Raw genomic sequence first — 22,816 nt, 5'->3', positions numbered from 1 at the left:
TCCATTCAGAAAACATGAGCATCAGACCATTCCCCGCTGACTAACCTGGGAGGAAAAATCTGTATCTACCCGGAAAAGGATTTCAATGCACTTCATAAGGATGAGTAAGTGAACCTATCCATTGCCCTTGAGCATTAGAGCCAGATACAAAGCTTGACAGAAATCTGTCAAGCAGCAACTGTTGAGTACTTTTTGGTATATGCTGTGTATTGCCCTCAAAAGAACTGATTATTTCACAAAGAATATAAGAATTACTTAGAGGTGGGTTTCTTAAACAGTCTTACTTGCCAGGGGAAGGCCTTAAAAGAAACCTGTAGTGACCTTACTCACACTGTACCTTTCAGGTTAGCCACCTGAGTGAGGCAGCTGATCCAACCTATCCTGAAGCAGCAAGAGGTTTTAAATTGACATCAGTAATTTTGGTCTCAAAACTTATCCATGATGGACATCCCATTTGACAACACTGGTTCTTCTCCAACATGATCAGATATATCTGGGACTAAGCAACTTGTCAAGTCCTATAGCAACAGCCTATAATGTTCACTAACTTACACTAGACTGATTATCAGCTGGAAACTTCAGGTGCTTTTGCTGATGATTTAGACAACCTGCCAGGACCCAAGAGATAATTCTTGCTTCCAGGCTGGGGTTTATGTAGTAGAATATAAAAGGTTTGTTTATGGTAATAATGTTGACATTTTTGCCAGAACACACATAAAATGAGCTAAAGTATACCTCAGCTTTGGAAGCCTTTGTAACCAACAAACCAATCTTCAGCAAAACACAGACAAAATTACCAAAACCCTTCATGTCTTAATTCCTCATACCTTGGACTAGACAATACTGTATTAATGCCATATAACTAATTCATTTTAAAGCAAATTTTCTTTTGCCTTGAAAGAGATAATTTCAAATGACAGTTCAAGTTTGAATGAAATGAAAACCAACATGGAATAACCATTGTTTAAAACCTGTGCAGCAAAGTTTCCTATAATTTTTCCATAAGGACAGGAAAGGATTATTAGTTGGAAAGGAAAGGAAATGATTATTAGTTGGCAGATACTTTAAAAATAAAAAAAATTATTCTGAATTTAGTTTCTAGCCAAGCTGATATTCCAAATGTAATATAAGACTGCATCGAGAAAATATAGTCAGGCTGTTAAATAGATTAACTTTAGATAATAGCTCTGCAGCAGCACATAAGACAATAGCTTAGTTAGACCATAGTTTCAGCATAATAAAGCAAATTAATTAATATAAAAAACAGATAAAAAATCCCTTCTAATTCATGAATAAACACCACAATCACTCATTTAAGAATATAACTATATTTTATTAAAAGAATTGCTTTCAGGTAATTACAACATGTATTACAGATCAGTGGTGTAACCAAGAATTAAAGTAATCAAGCCAAAGGATACAGTATTTAAACAAACATTCTGAGAGTTTACAGGTGCTTCCCAAGTAAACTGTGTATATCTTCAGAATGCAATTAGAGTATCATTCTACACAACAGATCATCCCAGTACACAAGTACATAAGTCCCACTGTTTTCAAATTAAAGATGTCAATAATTGAAAAATATAAATTATTTAAAAGCAGTATTATGCAAACATTTATTTATCATATGGTTAAATTTTAAAGCATAAAAGCTTGCAGTATCAGCCTGTAATTTATCTGATGTGCATAGTCAGAAATTATAAATTAGCTTTCAGGTTATTGGATTCTATTGCTTTATCAGAATAAAGTTTAGCAATTTCTTGCTTCGTGAAACCATATTCTAGAAGTATCTCTTCTGTGTGCTCTCCTATAAAAGGATCTCTTTTACATGATGGAACAGCAGGAGTCCTTGATAGAACAGGAGCTGGTCTAGGACTTATCTCTCCCTGATCGTTTTTGATAAAAGAACTTCTTTCTTTGTTATGCTGATGTGAGGCAGCATCATTGACGGATAAAACAGGGGTCACACAGGCATCAGTGCCATCAAATATGCTGCACCACTCAGCCTGTGTCTTCTGTGCAAATATAGATGCAAATTTTTTCTTCATTTCAGGCCAGTCAGAGAAACTCATCTGAGCAGGGAGTTCATCAAAATTTAGCCCAAGACCTGAAAGTAGAAGAGCAAAGTTTATCTGTAGTACGGTTTAGATAATTTACTAAGTGCTTCCCACAACTAAGTATATTCCTCATGAAGGTAGTATTTTGCAGGCAATACTAAAGTCACTTTGAACTTTATTTGAGTATCTGTGAAGGGCAGGGAGCAGAGGAATAAAATGTTCTATGATACTTGGAATTAGATTAAAACTGCATCATCTACAGCCTTTTAAGTACGTACCTATAATAAACACTCATTTGTATGAACACTTCATAGAAGCAGCAGCTGCCTCAAGGTAATAATGTCATGAGAAAAGATTGTAAAGCAGGTATCCTACTCTCTTCCTGGCAGTAGCAACACAGAAATCTGCTGATTGGACTACAGCAATACACTTATCTCTCAGGTGCCAGCACATCTGTCAGACCTGGACATTCAGCAGGCTACAGTGTTTGAAGTTCAACATCATGGGGTTATTTCTATGCCACAGAGGAGAAGATGGTGTGGATGGATGTGCTTAGCTTGATCTGCATGTGGCAGCTCAGCTGCAGGTGCCTGCAGGCTGACTGACCTGCTTCTTCACTCCACTGCCCAAAGAGGCTCCCACAGTATCTCCTGCTCCCTCTGCTCCAGCACAGCTCCCAGGTTCCAATTCCCACAGCCCTTTCTCTCACTAACTGCTCAATAACCCTGCTTGCCATCTCAGTTCCAAGGACCATCCTAGTACGCACTAAGCACATCCGTTCTGAGACAGCAGAGCAAAGCACGGGCACGTAGGCTTGTAATGACAATTTCCTGAAGTAGGCAAGTTCTAGGTCTATCCCTGAACTAAGTGTCACAACCCTTCTCATTGTGGAGCTTACATCTCTTTTATGCTGCCAGTTTTCAATATCTGTTCCTGTCCTCATGGATTCTGCTCTGCAGTTTCTGCTCTTTCATTCTGCTACTTCAAGGAGATGCAAGAATTTTTATCACTTCTTGTAGAGATTGTCTCAAAAAGGAGGTAGAAACAAGAAAGAGAGAAGGCAATTGAACTACACTTACAAAATTGAGATAGTACAGTAGTACTAGCAGAAGTATAAGAAGAGTATATGATTTCAAATAGAAATCAGAAGTGATACATTGAAGGCTGTTTTAACAGCCCACTTTAAAATTCAGGAACATGAACACAGCAGGAAAAATTCAGAAAAAGCAGGGATATGAAAGAAGTTAATTTGAGAAATCAGAAAGACTAGGAAACAACTATCATCATAATGCTTCACAAGTAACAAAACAAATGAGCTTCTTAGAAAACAGCAGCTCCCTATAAAATGCAAAGAAAATGTAGAGCTCTACAAAACTGAATTTTGAGCATTCTTTTTTATATCTTTGGTTATCTGGTATCAGACTGATAATTAGACAAACAACTGTTATGGGCTTGGGTAATAGAGGGCTGTTTACAGGCAGAATTTATGCATACCTCCTCTTGTCTTTAGCTGTAGATAGGCAGAAAACACCTAAAATGTCTTTCTATGGCTTCTTACCACTAAGCAGGGTAAATATATTGCTGCTGAAACATATAGGGGAGAATAAAGGGAGATAACGCCTTCTCTTCTGCTCATTAAGTTCTTTCTCTCCATTCACAATCTGTACCATATGTATTTCAGTACCCCCCCAGTTTAACACAGTATTTAAGAATTTCACCGTTGATCACAAGATTATTAAACATACTTTAGAAAATGAATACACGCTTTGAAATTGTACTTTGGCACATTGAAGGAAAACACACAGAAGTTGCCAGTCTCCAGACTCAGAAACACAGCCTTGCAGTTGTTCACTCTCAGAAGAAATTCATCACAGTCAAAGATGAAATAAGTATTTTCACATCTTATTAGAAATGCCTGTGGATACCAGGGAAGAAGATACTACAAATGATCAGTCCTTGCGGTTTTATCAAGCCATATGCACCTTAAATCACTGACCTTACACTCCTGTGTCCATAACCATTCATGTCATCCTAAAAATGAGATCAGCTGAAGGTAACTCACACTGGTTGAACATCATGATTAAATAAAAGCTTGCAGTATCTTCAAAATTAGATTATTGATTTTCAAAGTCTTCCACTAGAGACAAAGAGTGCAGTATAGTTTACTTGTGAACTATGACATGAGACAAATTTACCTTCCACAGAAGTGTATGTTCACTACCTGAGCTTCTGTCTCAAAGCATGCAAACTTGTCAAGTGGAAACTTTGTTTCACAGTATTCATTTTCTTACTATGGTTTGGTTCCTAGCAGCCAGTCCAACATGAGCAGAGCTCTACTATTATCCCATTACATAATTATTTTTGATGATTGTGGCAGATGGGAAGTTGGCTGAGTCTCACAGCACATACTCTGGCAAACTGGAACAATATGCAGAACCTGGAATTTAATATTACATGCTCATTTTCTGCTTACCACTGAAGATTTCGACTTTAAACAGGATGAACTGAAAGCATTTAAGCACTACAACTTCTCATTTTCCAGCTTGTGCTTACCATTTGTGGTGCAGATGAGCAGTATCAGAGCAGGAGTGACTGACTTAACAAGGAAACTATTACATGGCACAGAATTGTCTGGGATACCACAGGAGCACAGGCTACAGTCAATGTAATCAAAAGCAAAGTATCTTTTACAGAGTATCTTATAAAGCAATCACAACTTAGTTCCAAGTTTTTTTGTTCATATTTTCATCTAAGATTTTTGTATGGAAAAGCCCAGCCAACCTACTCTAATACAGTTTTGAAATTATTTTTGAAAACCAAAAAATTGTCTCCTTATAATGATGTAGCTTTAAATCTCCTTCAAATGCTATAGCTTTATTGACATATATCCCCACATTTGACGCAGCAAACTGAAATTTCTACCTAGAAATGGAACTTCTTAGACGAACTCTAGTAAAATCAGGCACCAATTTCAAGAGAGAGAAACCAGCAACATTCATAAGATAAATCAGCGAAGCTGCTTTGTTATGTCAGAAATTGAAAGAGATTTTTATATTATTTCAGTCATACTATTTTAAAAGCAGAGTTTTGTTCAGGATCTTCTTGGTTTAACTTGCTAATTTTCTCTTCAAAAATGCATGGTCATAGCAGAGTAATTTTGAAATTATGTTGTCCTAACATGACTGAATACAATCATCTAGTATGGGAAACCTTAACTTGGCCCAAACAACAGCTGCAAGGTGAAGGCCATTGTGCTTTTTCTGACTAAACAGAATTTGTTCTCACTGTGAGTGGGAATTGAATTTCCAAATATTCCAACAGAGTAGTGAATTTTCATTAAACTAACTATGCAAAACTTTTTTCTCTGCCCAACATTTCTGAAACTTAAGGATTTTTTATAAAATGACTATTGATCAGGCTCACATTACTACCAGGCCTCACTGCAAATGCATCCATAGCCGTACTCCAAGTTTACATACTTAATTACCACAATTGCAAATGTTTTGATGCAGTAAGAGCCTGGCTCTCTACAATGTTTAAGGCTTATGATAGTAAGTAAATGAAAATAAAACATAACATTATGTATAACTGAGTCTAAACCATAAAGTTTTAGACTCATAACTGTTTATCCATGTTGCATGTCTCAGCGACAATCTGGTATTGCATTCAGTGTATCAGCAGATTTTTAACACAATACACAGTACTTCACAATCACAAAATGGAGAGTCCCATAGAAATCCTTCATAATGATGTAAACTATGTTTTTTAATTGCTTCCTATTTTTTTCCTAATTTTTTCAACAGAAATAATACAATGTAGTAGTACTAAAGTAGTATGAAAGGGGTACTATAGGGAACGAACTAAAGTTCAGGACTTCAGTGACTGTCAGTGCTTTCCACATCAATGTAAGTGGACACTAAGTTCAGCTTGTGTAACTGACTTTACATCATACAACTAGGAATCAAACCTTTACTCTCACCTGCTCCACAGTATTTACTGTGTTTTTCACGCCACTTGCATCCTGGCTGCAGCAAGACTAAGTATCTATTGCTAAAAAACAGAACAAACCTGCAGAAACAATTCACAGGTCAGGTGAAAGACATTTTTTCTGTTGAATAGTGAGCCCAAAATACTTCTCTACTGCATCTATTTTACATAGCTTCAGTTTCTCATAAAGCCTTTTAAAAATTTATTTAATTAATAAGTTTCTGGCAAGCATAAACACAAATGTCCCTGCTGAGTACAATCTACAAAGCCAACAACCTTCTCAAACTAATATGCTCTATTTTCTGGTATTTAGTTTCCCTCTGCAGCCTTCATAAAATTTCCCTCACCATGTCATGAACTGCACTCAGGTTCAGCAATGGGTACCTGCAGGAACTGTGCAGGGAAACACTGAAGTGAACCAAAACCACAAGGAAATCAGTTCTGCTTTGGCTAAGCAGAATTCCGTGAGCAGAGACAAATGGTTTAGAAATCACACTCCTTTCACAATTCTGCAGTCCTTAAATCTTCAACTGACATCTGCAGCACTCATATCCTTGTTACTCTCATTCTATGGGAGAGGCAAAACTAATCTACCCTCTGAATATGGACAGAGAGACATCAAGTCTATATATATTTTATCTGGAACAGCACCAAATTGTTCACCAGCAGAACTGACCAGAAATATGGAGAAAAGCTATGAAATGAAATTATGGAAAGTGCAACTGGAACACACCATTTTAAACCCACTTCAAAGCTGGAGTTAATGCCTGGAAGAGACGACTCAGTATAAATCAAAGATCCTCAGGTTTGTGAAAGAGCAATACAACTCTCACAGGCACCTTTCTCTTTCCTATAATTTTCAAAGGCTTAATTTCTGAATTTAATTTCTGCGATAGGTATCCCAGAAAGGAAATAATCCCTAAGTTACAAGAAGGTTGTAGTGTTCTAATTTAGTACACTATTGCTTCAAAAAGACTAAAACCCTAAGGACTGAAAAAAATAAATATTTCCTATGTGAAAATCTGAACAGATCATGATGTGCACCTCAAACACAATAACAAAAGACCAGTTACTTTAAATTCAATATTGTGAGAAAATCCTGAGTTTGGTCATCCAATTTAAACAACGCACTTTTACAAAACAAATAAAGGAAACTCACTGAGCATAAACAAGCAAAGATAGTGATACAATCAAAGGCAAAACACAAAATATCCTCAAAGACTGCAGCATATAAGTTGTTTTTTTTAAATATGGCAGAACCAGACTGAAACAAGTGCAACAATGATTGCAGTTGTTGTGCACTTACAAGTGGACAGACACCCGTTCTTTACTGCTGGAATAACTATTTTTGAAACCTCAGCTGTTAAAACAAGCAACTTCTCTGCACTGCAAGCATAAGGAGTACTTTCAAACATGAAAATAAAGTAATCCAGTGTGGGTGCCCAACATAATGAATTCAAAGTTGTTTCTCTAAGTTTATGCTCTAAATTTTTGAGAAACAACTAAAAGAAAAGCAGAATTTTAGCATTTTCCTCAGTAAAGAGTTACCTAAAGAAGACAGAGACCACGTTATATCACCTGACCACTGGTTTCATCCATCAGAGGCTTCTCTCTAGATAACCTGGCTGAGAGAGAAAAGCCCAAGTCTCGCCCTGGAACAATGACCAATAAAAGAAAGCAGGAAAACATTCACAGTCCAGAAAAAGTTCACAAAGTGTCACAAACAGAATCACACCCCATTGCAGAATTTTTGTGCTTTTTGATTCTAACCCAGTTCTGTAGCTTAAGTGTGATTCAACTTAGTCTCCAAAGAACAAAATACTGCAGGCCCTGAATACTGTAGGCCAGTGTTTGATCACTTAAGCCAAACATATGGGAATTTGAGTATTCAGCCGTATTTTTTTCTCATTTGCTTTGTATTTAATACAAGCATTCTCCCTGAAGATATTACTGGAATTCCAAATTACCTGACTCCCAGTGCAGGGGCTTGCGTTTTACTTTGATACAGTTTTATATTATATTATTATATTTACTTTTGTTCTCTAACTCCTATGCAAGCAAGAAAATCTCATGGGATCGGATGAGAAAAACATTTCCAAGAACTGCAAATAATTAATGTGGAATGATCAACTCTACTTTCTTTTTCAAGATCAGGTTGCTTACAAATTAAGTCTACAAACAAGTTATTCTCAGAACAATTAGAGACAAAAAGCACCATCCTCTTCAGCAAAGAATATGGCATTTCCAAAGGCAGACATTTGATCTGTCCAACATAATGTTGGACGTGTCCCTGAGTCACTCCAGTAGCTTTCCTCATATATTTCACAAAGCAGCACATATCAATTTAGATATTCCACACAATGGCATGGACTCTTTTAAGCTACAAAAGCAGCAGCCATTCACAGCTACAGCTGTGCAAGAATTTGGGGAGCATCATAGGCTGCAAGAGAACAAAGCCAAAGCATAAAGAACAAGCTCTCTCTTTGGGATCCTGCTCACCAAAGGGATACCCCACCTTACAACCCTGTAACAGAAGAAAGACAAGAGCTGCAGATGAAAACAGTTGCTCATCCTCAACTGTCCAATGCCCAGCCTGTCCCTGAGCAGCGACCACCCACCAACCTCCCCTCTGGTTTTATTGCTGAGCACCAAGTCCTATGGTACAGAATATCCCTGTGGTCAGCAGGGCTCAGTTGTCCTGGCTGTGATCCCTTCCCATTTCATGTGCACCCCAGCCCTCCCGCTGGTGCAGTGGGGTGAGGAGGAGAAAAGTCCTCAGTGCTGTGCAAGAGCTGCTCACCAGTAACAGAAACATCCCTCTGTAACAGCACTGCTTCCAGCACAAACCCAAATCTCAGCAAGAAGAAATTCAGCTCTATCCCAGGCAAAGCCAGTACAAATTGTAGAATGGATACAATTCAATGAATGTTGCAATTCAAGGAATAATCAGTGGGAAAGAGACTGGGCAAGAGTAAGGAACTACTCTCCTGACATGCAAGACTGGCCGTGTGTGAGCCATGCACAGACAAACATGCTTCACAAAACACTGGGTACATCCACTTCCACTTTAGGAATTCTTTGCTGACATTCCTTGAACTCATTCCTTGAACCAAAACTAACATTAAATTGAGAACTGCTTATAGTCTTCATATCCTGTGCAACAAAAAAATAAATACTAAATTCTTTCATGAAATTTTTATATTTTTATATATTTTGTATGGAAAGCATGGCAATCTACCAGAGAAGCACAACAGAAAAAAAGATTTAACTAATGATAAGCTAAGAGTCCAGGTGATAAAAGGTTTGAAGCACACAAGTTCAGAAGTGAAGATGCACCTGAAAATTCATTTTGATTTCATCCAGTTAAATATTTTGCATAACCCATTGTAATTTACTGAAGAGATAAATCATGATTAATGGTCGTATTCAAAGAGTCATAGTCAAATATAAATATTATATCCAATTTTAGCCAGACACTAGAAGCACTCTGAAACTGTGTGGTGGAAATTAATTATTTAAGCAGAATTTACTCCCACAATTTTTTTTTCTATCAAGAAATACTATGAACTACTTCCAGTGGATATTGCTTTCTGAAACAATTTAAATAGGTTTTATGTTTAATTATAGTACAAATAATAAAAACTGCTTGAAATTCTATTTCCAATTCCAAAGAATTAGGTGTTTTTAAAGTATATTCACAATCATTTGAAAAAAGTGATTTCCAGAAATAGTTGTTTAGTATTCAGTCACATCACAGACTACCATTACAATAACTCCAAAAGAAAACTTACAATTTAAGTGCAGCTGCTAATGGTAAAAAGGAAATAAATCAATGGCTAGAAAAAGAAAGTAAATTAAACTGTGACACAACTACCCAATTAGTTTCCGGAAGTGTTTGGCTTTTACAAAGAAATCACATATCCCATTTTTTAGGAAAAAGTTTTTTACTGAATGTTAAGTCTCTTTTTATTCCTTCTCACCTATAGAATTTTCTCTATTAGTTTCAAAGAAACCTGACTGCTAGTACTTACTGGGTACTTGAGAATACAGGAAGTTTAGCTAGCCCCAGGGGGAAAGGGCGCAAATAAAAATGAGAGCGGAACCAGCTACTAGCTGTCTGATTTCTTCGATTTCAGGGAAGGACACACTCAGAGCTGTTATTACTTACAGAAAAGAATTCACCGTAACACAAATAGAGCTACTTCTTCTTCCTCTTCTGTGGGCCTCTGCACCCCCTGTCCTGCCAGGCTGTACTGCAGTGCCAGGCATTGCCACAGAGCTGCTGATCCACCTCAGCCACAGGCCCGGGATCTCAGCTCATCCCTGCTGTTCCAGCTGAGTGTTCCTCAGAGCCCTGCAGGAGCACCGGGACTGACTGCCCGCGGGGGTTGGTGAAGCAAAGCCTCTCCTCCATCCCTTCCCGTCTCAGCCGAGAAAGCTCTCACGGGGTCCCTGGTTCTGTTTTCTTGCTAACGCTGTAGTTACTGTTGTTTGTTTGCCTTGTTATAAATACTAGTAAAGAACTGTTATTCCTATCCCCAGATCTCTGCCTGAGAGCCCCTTGATTTCACAATTATAATAATTCAGAGAAAAGAAGTTTACATTTTTCGTTCCAAGAGAGGCTCCCGTGAACCATGCATCATGAATCAAAACCTACTGTGAAAGAATTCACTCAGTAATACTCTTCTGTTACGAAACAATTGCTCCAACACACCCACCTTTTATTAACTGGTTATAAAATACAGGCTCAAGGGCACCAACAGCCATGAATTTTCCATCAGAGGTCCTGTAGATTTCATAAAAAGGCGCACCACTATCCAGCAGGTTTTCACCTCGAGGCTGGCTCCAAAGTCCCAAACTTTGTGATTTCCACAGGAAAGAACTTAGGTATGCAGCTCCTTCTACCTTGAAGATTTAGAGAAAAAAAATAAAAGTTCCAGTAAATTAGTTGGAATGTTACCCAAATTCTGTACACAACAAAACAACGAAAAGCTACTACCTGTACTGCCCTTTGCTAAGATTTTTAATAAAAGAATCTCTGGTAAGAAGTTTCATTTCTTAAAATTTTCAATTACTGTTCAATTACTGCATATGGGAAATCATCTAGAATTAGAGAATAAGAAAGAGCATAAATGTATTGAGGCAGCTTCAGATGGATAACACATTTTCAATGCACAAAGCTTCCTCATTTAGCTAGTTTAGAGTCATTAGATGTTCACAATGAGTGAGTAATTTCAAGTGATAGGACAAGCTTCTTGGCTCTATACAACGTTAAGCATCTGACAGCTATCAACACCTTCTAAACCTCTGGAAAACAAGATACCTGTACCAGCCCCATAAATACCAAGCTTTCATCTCCTTAAAATATATTGATTATAGGAAGATTGCTATTTTTAGAAAAAAAATTAAAGGAAATCAAATAAAACTTCCAACACTAAATTTAAACAAAAACTATTCTTCTACTGTCATCTCTGGCAGCTACACACAGGTAGCAAAGGAATCTCTACATAGACAAGAGTCTGATTAATACAGTGTTAGAAAACATGGGTAATCCCATTCCAAATTGCTCCTCAAAATTTTGTCTGTGTGGAGTACACCTAGATGAAAATTCGGTTTGTTCAGTCTTTCAGTGATTACCAAGGTTGAGCCAGTCTTTCAAGAAAAATCACATCCTACAGTTTTTTCTCATCAGCACAACTGATTTTCTTTCAACTGCATTGGAAGTACTGTAAGGAAAGATAAGCCAGTTACTAGTGTATGGCCAGAAACATTCCAGTTGAACAGATTAAAAGCTGAGCTGTTTTATCCTGAGTATCACGTGATTCATGCATTTTCAGCTGCATGAGCGTAATATTGTCTTCAGAGAAAAGCACAGATACTGTACCATAAAAAAGGCTACCAAATTTTCATGTAGAATGATCTATTAATTTATACCTTTCTATGCAAAAATTTAGAACATGCAAATTGCAGTCAAGAGGGCTTCTTCATTTAATGAATGTTACTTCGGCTCCTCTCTAGTACTGCTTCAAGGACAGGAATACTTCTAGCCTCATTGTTACATGAAGTCAATTAAAGTACTTTCCTATGAGAAAATACTACATACCTTCATCTGCATATCTGCAAAATTATTGCAAGGATGTTAAAATAAAGTTTGTTTTACAAATTATCTGGCATTGCTCATAATAACAAAAAGTAATATTTCACAAAAAGCACTGAAAGTAAGGATTATAAAAGGGAAAATATTAGAATAAGCCCTAACTAAAAATTAAATGTTGGTGCTGACAAAACTCTTACTCAGCACCTGCACAATACCTGTATGCTACTTAACCTGGAAACACTTAAGTTAAAATAAGCACATCTGGTTTTGACTGGTATAGGGACTTTAGCAATATCTCTGTCTCGCAACTAGACAGCTAGATTATGCCTGAGGCCCACTGCAATTCAGAGACAAGTAAAAAAAAAGTGCCTTAACGACTGCACCAGACCTCCAAAGGCATGTAAAAATAACACCACACACTTGCTAATGTGGTCACCTTCTTTTACAACATGAAAAGGATAACATGGAGAGACTCCACTTAAGTCTAATTGCAGAATAACTATAGTAGTTTCATGTGTTTCATGTCTCCCTCACATTAAGAACATCTGCAGTCTCTTAAGCAGGCACAGGAATCCAGAGGCTTCACCCCGATGATGACCTGGCTGCTCCACAAGTCTTCTATTCTTTCCACCGACTGAAAACAGCTTAAAGAGAAGTGGGAATGAATCCATACCAACCTAAGCTATCCTTGTGACTGGTGGAGGCTTCTAGGATGTGGGAATTTTGGTTTTGAGTACCTCCAGGCTGAGAAAAACCTGGAACCTCAGTCTTCTGTTGAATTGCTAAATGCTCCTGCCATGAGACTGTTATGCAAGCGATCACTACTGGTATGTTTTCCTGTGGCTGTCTTTTCACAAAGAGTGAGTTATGCTCAGTCAGATGCCTACCATCAGCAGAAGGTTCTGTGGCTGAAACTAGTGCACCCAAACTGTGGCCCTGACTCACATGCCTCTGTTCCAGTGTGGTGCAAGAATGTAGAGGTACAATTGTGCCTACTGTGTCACATCAGTGTCCACTCCACGTGGGCAACAATCTGGCTTCCTGTAAGACAGCCATGATCCCTACCAGAGTCAATGAGAAGAGACAACAACCAGCAAAAATCAGTTCAAGCCAGGCACTTAATTCTTCTGAGACACACAGATGAAAAGCAGGACCCAGTGTCTACTTTTTGCACAGTGCAGTTTCTACTGTAGAAAATTCTACCATGTATCTGAGTCATTAACATATTCAGGCTACCTAAATTGTACGACAGCTGAAGTAAAGAGTCTCTCAAACAAAAAACAGTGTTACAACAAGACAGCTGAAATGCTACAGTATTGTGATTTTTAAAATATTTTCTTCCACAAAAAAAAAAACTTAGGTGTAAAAACAGGTTCATGCACCAGCCAATTTACTGCAGTCTTTACTGCTAAAGATTCACGTAAGATTTTCATCAACTCTGTCACTGAAAGTCTGTTCAAGAAACAAAGAATACGGTCAAATGCCAGGTAAAGTACATCTCATGACACTGGACAATATTCCGTGCACTTCACAGGTCACCAGGCACATCAGCAGGGAACTGTAAATTCCACAATTATGATGAGACAAGAAAAAATTGGAAGGGACAATTTTTAAGGGATTAAAAAAACCCCACAACACAGTCCACTCCAAACGAGCTACAAATTTCATTAGAACACTAGCAGACTTACCTGATTCTTCTTCTAAAAAATTCTTTTAATTCTCTGCAGTATGATAAGGAAAATTTGGTAATACTACAAACTACAAGAAGTATCTTTTTTCAGTATTTGAAGACTTGTCACAATTCTCCACAGTTTTTCTTTCACATATACACAATCTCATTCAATTCTTCTTTTAGATCATGTTTTTAGAGTCATAATTTTTGTTGTGCTACTTGGACTTCCTCAAATTAGCAACTTTGAAAGATAATGGTCAGCATCCGAAACATTATTTTCCTGACACTTCATAAACATTGAATAGGTTAGAATAATTACTTCAGAAACTTTGCTGGCTCTATTTCCTGTTTATACATCCTAATACAGTATGTATGTGTTTTGTAATAGCATGATACTGTTGACTCATGTTCAGCTTGTGACTACTACAAACCCCCAGGATTGTACTTTAGCCAATTGTTCTCTTACTGCATTTGTGCAGCAAATTGTTTCTGCCTACAGAGGACTACAGAGTAGCAATGTCCATGAATGGCAGCCAGTTTTTTCAGGACATTCTCCAATTTGAAAAGGTCATTTTAATTTCGAATCCAAGTCCAACATACTTGTAGTCCTTCGCATTTATGTATCCTCAGTAAATTTACTAAATACAATTGCTAATCCGTCATTCAGCTTATTGGAGAAAACACAGAAAAAAACCCCAACAAATATCTATAGAACTACACTTGTTATGTTTTTCATTTTGACAATCAGCTACTAAAACTTTTGTTGCAGTAAAAACATTAGTCCTGTTTTGCACTATTTCTGCAAAATTTACATCTAGACCATAATGCCATGGACTGCTTCTGACATCATCATGTGAATTAGTCAAAAACTTACTGTAGTCAAGAAATCCAACATCTCTTGTTGTTCTACTCTCTTCAAGACCACTTCAACAGAGGGATTTGTTTCAATTAAAGTATTTTTTTTTTCAATTTATATTTATGGCTTAGTCTTAAACCTTAGTCTTCATTGTACAATGTCTCAGAGGTCAAATTTTAACTGCAACATTCTTTAAAAAGAGAGCAGAACAAGAGAGAAACAATACTTGCAGATAACATAAATTTCAAGGATAAATGTAAGTAATATTTTTCCTTTGCATGTAAGTGGGTAGCCTTCCAGTGAAAAAAATTCATAGTATTCATTATTAAGCTAATTTAGCCTTTCATTCCTTTTACAGCACATTCACAAAGTGTTTAACTTCTTGGCAATGATCAATGGCCACTGTAACTATCCCAGGAAACAGTGCTTCTAAATAAGACATGACCTGCCACAAATTCATTAAAAGATGTATCTTGAATAAAGCTAATGCAATTTTTATTCCAACAGTATTGTCATTTTTTCTGTTACACAGTAAGCTAATTGTTTATTATACACCCTATCTCCATACACCACACTTACTCTTCATATACAGCTAATATTTTGTGAAGGAGGAAGGCAGACAGGCAAAAGTAGAGAGAGAGGAGAGGCTGCAGTATGTGCTCCTTGTCATAAGGATGTTATGGCAGCAGTGATTCATGAAAATTGCTTGCATGTGAAGAAATAACCATTTTATGAGACCAATTGCTTTCCCTAATTCTCAATTTTAAACCTTACGATCTCCTCCCTTTCTCAGATTTAGAGTAGAACACCCAAGAAAGCCAAGGAAATCCCAATTTCCTTGAGAAAAATCTTACCATACTTGCATCAATGACCTGCCCTCTGCCAGATCTGGCACGTTCAAAGAGGGCTATAACAATGCCCAGTGCACACATGACACCTCCACCAGCAAAATCAGCCAGCAGGTTTGCAGGTGCATAAGGATTTTCATTCCTTCTACCCAGCTTTGACAGCACACCTGACAAAAGAGAAAAAAAAGCAAAGATAAGCATAAATTATAAACATTCCTTTCTACAGTTAAAGTTTCAATTTTTTCTATCTATGCAAATAAATAAGGCATAAAACAATTTTCTAATGTTTTCTATTTCTGCATTGCTGACTCTTCAATTCACAAGAGTAAAAATATATAAAATCACATTAGTGAAGAGGTAATTAATTAAAGAGGTCAACAAAACTCTCACAGATAAACACTGACATTTTGACTATATAGGGACAAAAATTTATTTCAAAAATCCAACCCTGTGTGCAGTAATTCTATATTAGTACTTGGTACATGCATTGAATCTCACGTGTAAGAGGCATTATGAATGTGTCTCAAAGACACTTTGATAAACTGCTCTTCTTTGAATATTTTGAAGTAAAAATGCAGATGTGTAGTCTTATGTGCGCCTAACAAATGAACTAATAATCATAAAAAAGGATCTCACACTGCCAACTGTGCTTCAGTCCTCCCTCTTCAACTACCTTTGGGGGAAAAAAAGGTAACATATAAGAACAGGTGACTAGCACAGGAAGGTTATCTCTGATTGCATGCAGTGTAAACACTGGGAGCCTATGTTTATGCCAGCAATTATACAGAAACGAAAGGAATTAGAGCAAAGGCTAAGCCAGTTTACTTCAGTGAGAGCTTTGAATTTGTTAGCATTTCTCTGCCATCCTGATAACCTCTTTACTGTGACCTTACTCTTTGTAGTTGCCTAATAGTGATTCCCTCTGGGCAAGCAAGAAACAGCAGTGTGATCATTCCTCTCCTATGTCTGCAGCCTGAGGTCTGAGACTTGCAGAATACATAGTCAGAATTTCCTGAGAATTGTATAATTCTGAGTTTGGTTAACTGATGGTCTAATGCACTTCCTACAGGCAAGCAATAGAGTGCACAGTATAAAGGGTTTCCAAATCCTGTAGTGCAGGACTAAAACCCCTGCTGCTGCCTAAAACTTTCCTTTTAATAGTCTAAAAGACTGTCACCCCAGGACACACAGGCACCAGAAAGTTAATATACTGACTTCCTAGGAGTCCCTAACACAAACTGTTTTTTAGTTAAGGGAAGCCAATGCTCATTAGGAAAATACTCAGAATATGATATTTCATTTTTAAGGAATGATACCTCTCAAACACCTTGTTCTATCTCCTTTAAACAGGCAAAAAAAACTTCATCTGTGAAATTTCAAGCAAATTTATTTTAGGAAGGTATCACTAACCAAAACATTACTGATTAAATCAGCTCCAGTTAAAAAAAAAAAAATCACTCTATTTGCAAACCAGAAAACACTACAAACTAATGTAGGGATAGACCATGTTGTTTCTGGACTAACTCTTTCCCTCCACTAATAACAGACAAAAATATCCTAATACTTTGAAATCATCTTAACATGAAGTTAAAAGTGTTTCAAATAAGACATCTTTTCTTTAATCTTTTCTACTCTAACAGTTTTCCACGAGGGAAGACCGAATCCATCCCTAAAGAAATTTAATTCCACAACACTATGAGTCCTCGTAATAGGTGATACCACATCACCAGGTTTGCATTGCCTCTGCTCTGTCCCTTCCCTAGGGCTAAAAGAACTATCTATCCAGTGGGAAACCAAGAACTTTTAGGTCACTTTCTCTCCTCCTTCACAGGCTTAGAGATGCGTCAGTGACAGAAGCAGTGTGAGGAGCAGGAGGTAGGGCCATGCATGGACGGGCAGCACCAGAGGTGCGTAATTTTGTTTCTGTTTGCTACGGCATTCTTGTAAAATCATACTGCTTAAAACTAGCATAATGTCCACAACACCTTAATGAAATGTAGCATTTCCACTTTATTTGAAGCCTGCTTCCCTTCAGTTGGTATCAATGGAGACATATTTACAAGAAGAAAATCACAAGAGCTCAATTGTCTTGTGCTACCTATGTTTTCTTTGCTCAAAAAAATCCACTCACAAGCACATCAAATAATCTGAAGCCCTTTCATGATTATAAGTATACAGATTTTCTAGGAGAGGGGCCCTGAAGAAAATATTCAGTCCTCTCTTCAGATAAACATTTGGATCCTTTGTTCAGATAGAATAGCACAAAGGAAGGAAAGTAGTGTAGACATGCTGATCCAGTCTGTAACAGCTCGCTGCTGCTGGCAAAACAAACTACCTGCCCAGGACATGTTTCCTGCCTTCTTGTGCTGACTGGTTGGTTAGATCCCTCAATGGACTGCTTCACCTTAATAACCTGGCAGAAAACATCCTCACTTCTTCTGACCAATTTTTGACTTGTGAGGAAGTTTACAGAGGGGCTAAGTAAGTGCCAGAGTGACTGAAAGCATCAGGGAAAAGCACAGTGAAAAGGAAAGCCCCATTTCACTGACAGACACCTGAAATCAGGTGTTTCATCAGACTGCATGCACCTCAGAAAAATTTCGAGCTATCTGCCTTCAACAAGTTCGTGAGTCTTGATCAAAGAGAGGAAAGAAACTTTATTTAACAGGGAATTTTACATCCTACCTGATAAAGCCAAGTAATTGATGTCATGACCCGCAGACTTGGCATATTTTCCTGTCTGGCCAAACCCAGTAAGTCGAGCATAGATGAGTCTGGGATTCTCCTGTAGAAGGACCTCTGGGCCAAGCCCAAGTCTTTCCATGACACCTTAAAAAGACATAAGCAAGGAATTCTAATTCACATTTAATTTTAGTAATACTCAAAACATAATGGCTCAAAGTTAGATTATACAACAGCAGAACTCAACTGTGCTTATTGAAGTAGCACATTTTACTTCAGTGTCCATGTTACAACATGAACATTATAAATTACCAACAATTTTTAATATAAACCAAGTGGAAATTAGGCTTTAGGGGCTTTTTTTTTTAACCTTTTCTTCCTGTTTTACTTCTCCAAAAGACTGACAGAAAACCATGCACTACTGGATGAGAGAGAAAGCTACCAAAGGCTTGTCAAACAAGGAAAAAAGAGGAAGAGAAAACTCTTACATTTTCTGTATTAAAATCACTTGAAATTTCATCTGTATTTCACTGGAATATACTCTCCTCACCATTTCTCAGTACTTCATGTTCCTGTGTGTTCTAACTCACTGATGTGCATGGACCATACCAGTATTCCACAGATGATCTGCAGGAACCACACACAAGTAAGTATGTTCTTTTGTAACGCAGGGAAAAAGGAACTTGTAGAATCAGTGGCACATAAATTGAATCAGCATGGATTTACAAAAATTAAGGCTAAAATTTTAATCTTGCACTCATAAAACAGAGAAGAAATATGAATTGCAAATAAATTATACTTTCTTGCTGGTACAGTGCAGCTTGGTCAGACTTTTACCTGTGATCTATACTAGCACTACAGGGCAACACGTTTTGGAATGGAAAGAATAATGTAGCTTCAATGCCTGTTCCATCCCAGAATCTACTACTCCAGCTTGTTTCACAAAACTAATCCATACTGTTACTACACTGCCAATTTTATGAAAACCCATTTCTACTGCATTAATCACTGGGCAGTGGTAAGTGATTACTGCCAAGAAGAAAGCAGTGAAACTTGGCAAAGTGCATGATTTTCAAATGCACAAGTGGAAACAGGGTAACAAATAACCTCTCTGGTCTCACAAAGTCATTGCTGTAAGGTCATACATGCCTTGAAAGAAACTGTTCAGCCACTTGGGTCCTCTCACCTTCTCACTGTTTTCTACCAGTCCCATGAAGAGTCACTGATTTGCCTAGTTCACTTACAGACCCTTAAAATCTAATATCTAGTTACAAAATTGCTTGCCCTTCCAACTGAGAAAAAAACCCAGCAAGTGCCTATAAAACCAAAGAAAACAAAATTTCATAAGGAAAAACCAGGAGATCAGCTACAAGGAAGAAATGGAATTTACCTTTTTTTTTTTTTTCCTCAGCTTCTGGGGAGTAGAACAAACAATTCTAAGGTAAGAATAAATCCATTTTTCAAAAGAAAATAACTATTTGTGACACACAATCTATGATGTGCAATGTCTAACTGATAAAGTCTCCTATTTCTGACCTGTCTGTAAAATCCCCAAAACATTTCAGCTAGCTCCTCAATGAAGCATGATCTCAGAAAGGTGTGGGTTGGAAGGAACCTGTAAAGGTCACCTAGTCCAATCCCCTGGGAACACAGACATCTTCAATTAGATTTGTGTATACAGAGCCCTATTCAGCCTGACCTTGATGGCACTTTTCCTAACAGAACAGCTTCCTCAAGGAGCACTGGGACACACTGACATAGCCATCAGTTACATACTTGTGTATGGCTTATAAATGGAGGGCACATGGTCAACCTGAAAAGTCTATTGACCTTAAAAAAATTAATTTTGCTACTTGAAAATCAGATGTTAAGCACTGAAATGTGGTAAACTAGTAAATATGTGTATTGTAATTAAAAAATGAACCAAAAGTTCTCTTTAAAAGAGTTCTGAAAAACTGAAAAATTCTGTAATAGAGTATTTGAAGAATTTGTCTTATTTTTAACCTGATGTTAAAAATGCAAAGTACCTGCAAAAATACAAGGCAGGTGTTCATAAAGTAGATTTAAGACTGGCAGGAAGTGATTAGTTTGTGGAAAGAAACTTCCTAAAATAAAATTTTATGTTTGAAGACGAAGACTGTAGTTCACAACCTGGATTTGATCCTGAATCAGAGTAACACTGTAAAACAGAATCATACTACTCTATTTAGCACACAGTCTTATATTCACCTCCCTGGGATATGTGCTTTGTAAATGTGTAACCATAATGTCAGATCTGTTTCCAGAGGAATTGTAAGCTCGAACGCTGACCTGCACGGCCACCGTAATATGAGCTGGACTTTAGCAGCAGGCCTGCACATCACGCAGGATGGTTCCCGCAGCTCGGTGTGACCCCCGGCTCGGACACTCCTCCCGAGCCCGGCAGGGGTGGCACGGCTCGGTCTCAGCGCTCTCGCCGGCCCTTCCCTGCGGCTGCACTGCACAAATCCGCCACACAGCACGCAACCCCAGTCACAGGAAATACACCTCTAAAGCCGTCCCCTGCCCGCTTCCCACTCAGCCCAGCAGAGGCCACAAAGTGGCGGGAGCCCCCCAGCGCCGCACCCCGCGGCCCAGCAGCTCCAACCTCCCGCTCGCCCCACACAGCCCGGCCCGGGCTGCCGCGGCAGCAGAGCCGCCCCGGCGCGGTTCCCCGGCGCCCGCAGCCCCTCACCGTGGCGGAAGGGCTCGATGAGCACGTCGGCCCCGCCGCACAGCCGCCTCAGCGCCGCGGCGCCCTGCGGCCGCTTCAGGTCGAGCGCCAAGGAGCGCTTCCCGCGGGCCTGCACGTCTGAGTTCTCAAAGGCCGCGCCGGACCGGGACAGGCGGTCCACTCGCACCACCTGCGCCCCGAAGTCGGAGAGGATCATCCCGCAGAGCGGCGCGGGCGCCAGTCCGGCGAGCTCCAGCACCCGCACCCCGCTCAGCGCCATCGCCGCCGCTGTCGAGCGCCCTCACATCGATCTCGGAGGCGGCTTGGGGCCACCCCGCCGCCCTCCAGCGGCCTCGGGGCCCGAGGCAGGCTCCAGCCGCCTCTCGCCCAGGAAAACCGGGCCTGCCGCGTCCGGTGGTTTTTCACTCCGAGCCCGTGATAGCCCGCGAGCGGCTCCATTGCCCTCCACCCCGGCTCACAGCGAGGAGTGGGCAGTCTCCTCCTGCTGGGATCGGCACGCAGCTGTTCTTGGAAAAACTTCTGAGTGCTACAGAGGTCCCCTTGTCACGAACATCCGGGAGCCAGCCACCCTGGCCCTCAGACTCCCACCACCTGAGCCCAGGTGCCCTTGGCAGCTGCACAGCCTCCCCCACTCACAGTCACCAGCTCTCCCATAGCAGTGGCTCGGAGAACCAAATCCTTAAAATAATTTAACCTTGATATACCAATAACCAAATAACAAAAAATGTCAGAACAGTCTGCTGCCTCCATGTAGGGATCCATGGAAACAGGGAACAAAGGAAACCGTGGGGTTTTACACCCGTACAGCCTAAGGCGGGGAAAGTCACAGAATCACAGAACCATTCCGGAAGGAAAAGACCTCCAGCATGGTCAGGTCCAAACTTTGAAGTCTGAGGCTGGGTGTCGTCGGTCAGTCCCCCGTTAGGGTTGTGCCCGTTGTTAGGAAAAGGGGGAGCGGTTCTCAGTTTGAGGGTCCAGCTATGCCTGGGGCACCTGGACGAGCCAAAACCCACACCGCCAGCACCCACCCCCAGGTCACACGATGGGATATTAACAGGACACGTGGTTAAAACTTGGGGTTTCTTTTCACCAGATGTTTCTTTAAAGAGGGCTGTCTGGCCCTGTTAGTCTTGCAGCATCAACTGCTTACAGGGAACAGACATAAATGCAGAAAGAGTAATGAAGCCTTTGGCATTACATTGACTCAGCTTCTCAAACTTACACCCTGCTCCTGGTATTTCAGGTTACCAGGAAGCAGAGAGAAAAGACCTTAATATCAGTCCCATGCTCATTTTATACATTTCTTAAAATTGGTTAGACTACAAAAATGTGTAAAGGCTGCTAATATGAACGCATAATTTTTTCTCATTCATCAATAACAGGTTTGTCACCAGCCTACCCTTCATTTTCTACACAAACACCAGGTCCTGTAATGCAGGCACTGATTATGTCTACTACTATGGTGCCACCCACAAGAAATGGCCAGGAGAAAAGTATTTGCTTTTTCATTCAAATTAAGCTGGCTAGTTCTGTTTGTTATCCACCTGCCTTAGAGATACTATTCCATAGAAGGGTTTGTTTTCACAGACATTATGATATTACTGTGACAGTTTCTCTGACTTATTTTCAGTTTAATTTGTCCCCTCACATCTTGGAGTTTGTATTTAATATGAACAAGCAATTTCTGTTGTGTCACCCTCGATTTCACCTGATGCTCTTTAGTTTACCCTGTCTAAATAACACCATAATCACACACTGGATAATGTCTGGATTTTGCTGTGGTTTAACTGAGCAGTCCTTTGCACCTGCTGTTTAGTTGTCATCAGAATTACAGTGGCAGAAGCATTTAAGTCAGAACCCTATTAAGTTATTTCAGTTTCAGGGAGGTGAGGGCACCATTTTAT

At 39.2% G+C, this 22,816-nt stretch overlaps 1 protein-coding gene across 1 annotated transcript; it reads right to left on the bottom strand.

The window, feature by feature from the left end:
* Positions 1 to 1,312: 1,312 nt before the first annotated feature.
* AMACR (alpha-methylacyl-CoA racemase) lies at positions 1,313 to 21,249 on the bottom strand. The gene is made up of 5 exons (XM_058827614.1): positions 20,913 to 21,249; positions 18,203 to 18,346; positions 15,524 to 15,684; positions 10,763 to 10,949; positions 1,313 to 2,107 (listed from the first exon to the last, which is right to left on the bottom strand). The coding sequence occupies exons 1-5, from the start codon at positions 21,169 to 21,171 to the stop codon at positions 1,698 to 1,700; spliced, it is 1,161 nt and encodes a 386-aa protein (XP_058683597.1). The 5' UTR covers positions 21,172 to 21,249; the 3' UTR covers positions 1,313 to 1,697.
* Positions 21,250 to 22,816: the final 1,567 nt, after the last annotated feature.

Source organism: Poecile atricapillus, chromosome Z (genome assembly GCF_030490865.1).
Source record: "Poecile atricapillus isolate bPoeAtr1 chromosome Z, bPoeAtr1.hap1, whole genome shotgun sequence".
NCBI classification, from domain to species: Eukaryota; Metazoa; Chordata; class Aves; order Passeriformes; family Paridae; genus Poecile; species Poecile atricapillus.
Note: the sequence above shows the minus strand (reverse complement) of the source record. Positions and strands in the feature narration are given on the sequence as shown.

Coding starts and splice junctions, on each gene's coding strand:
- AMACR (XM_058827614.1), bottom strand. CDS start 21,171: ATGGCGCTGAGCGGGGTGCGGGTGCTGGAGCTCGCCGGACTGGCGCCC. Junction 18,347..20,912: donor CATCGAGCCCTTCCGCCACG/GTGAGGGGCTGC, acceptor TGTCTTTTTAAG/GTGTCATGGAAAGACTTGGG. Junction 15,685..18,202: donor CAATTACTTGGCTTTATCAG/GTAGGATGTAAA, acceptor CTCTTTTGTCAG/GTGTGCTGTCAAAGCTGGGT.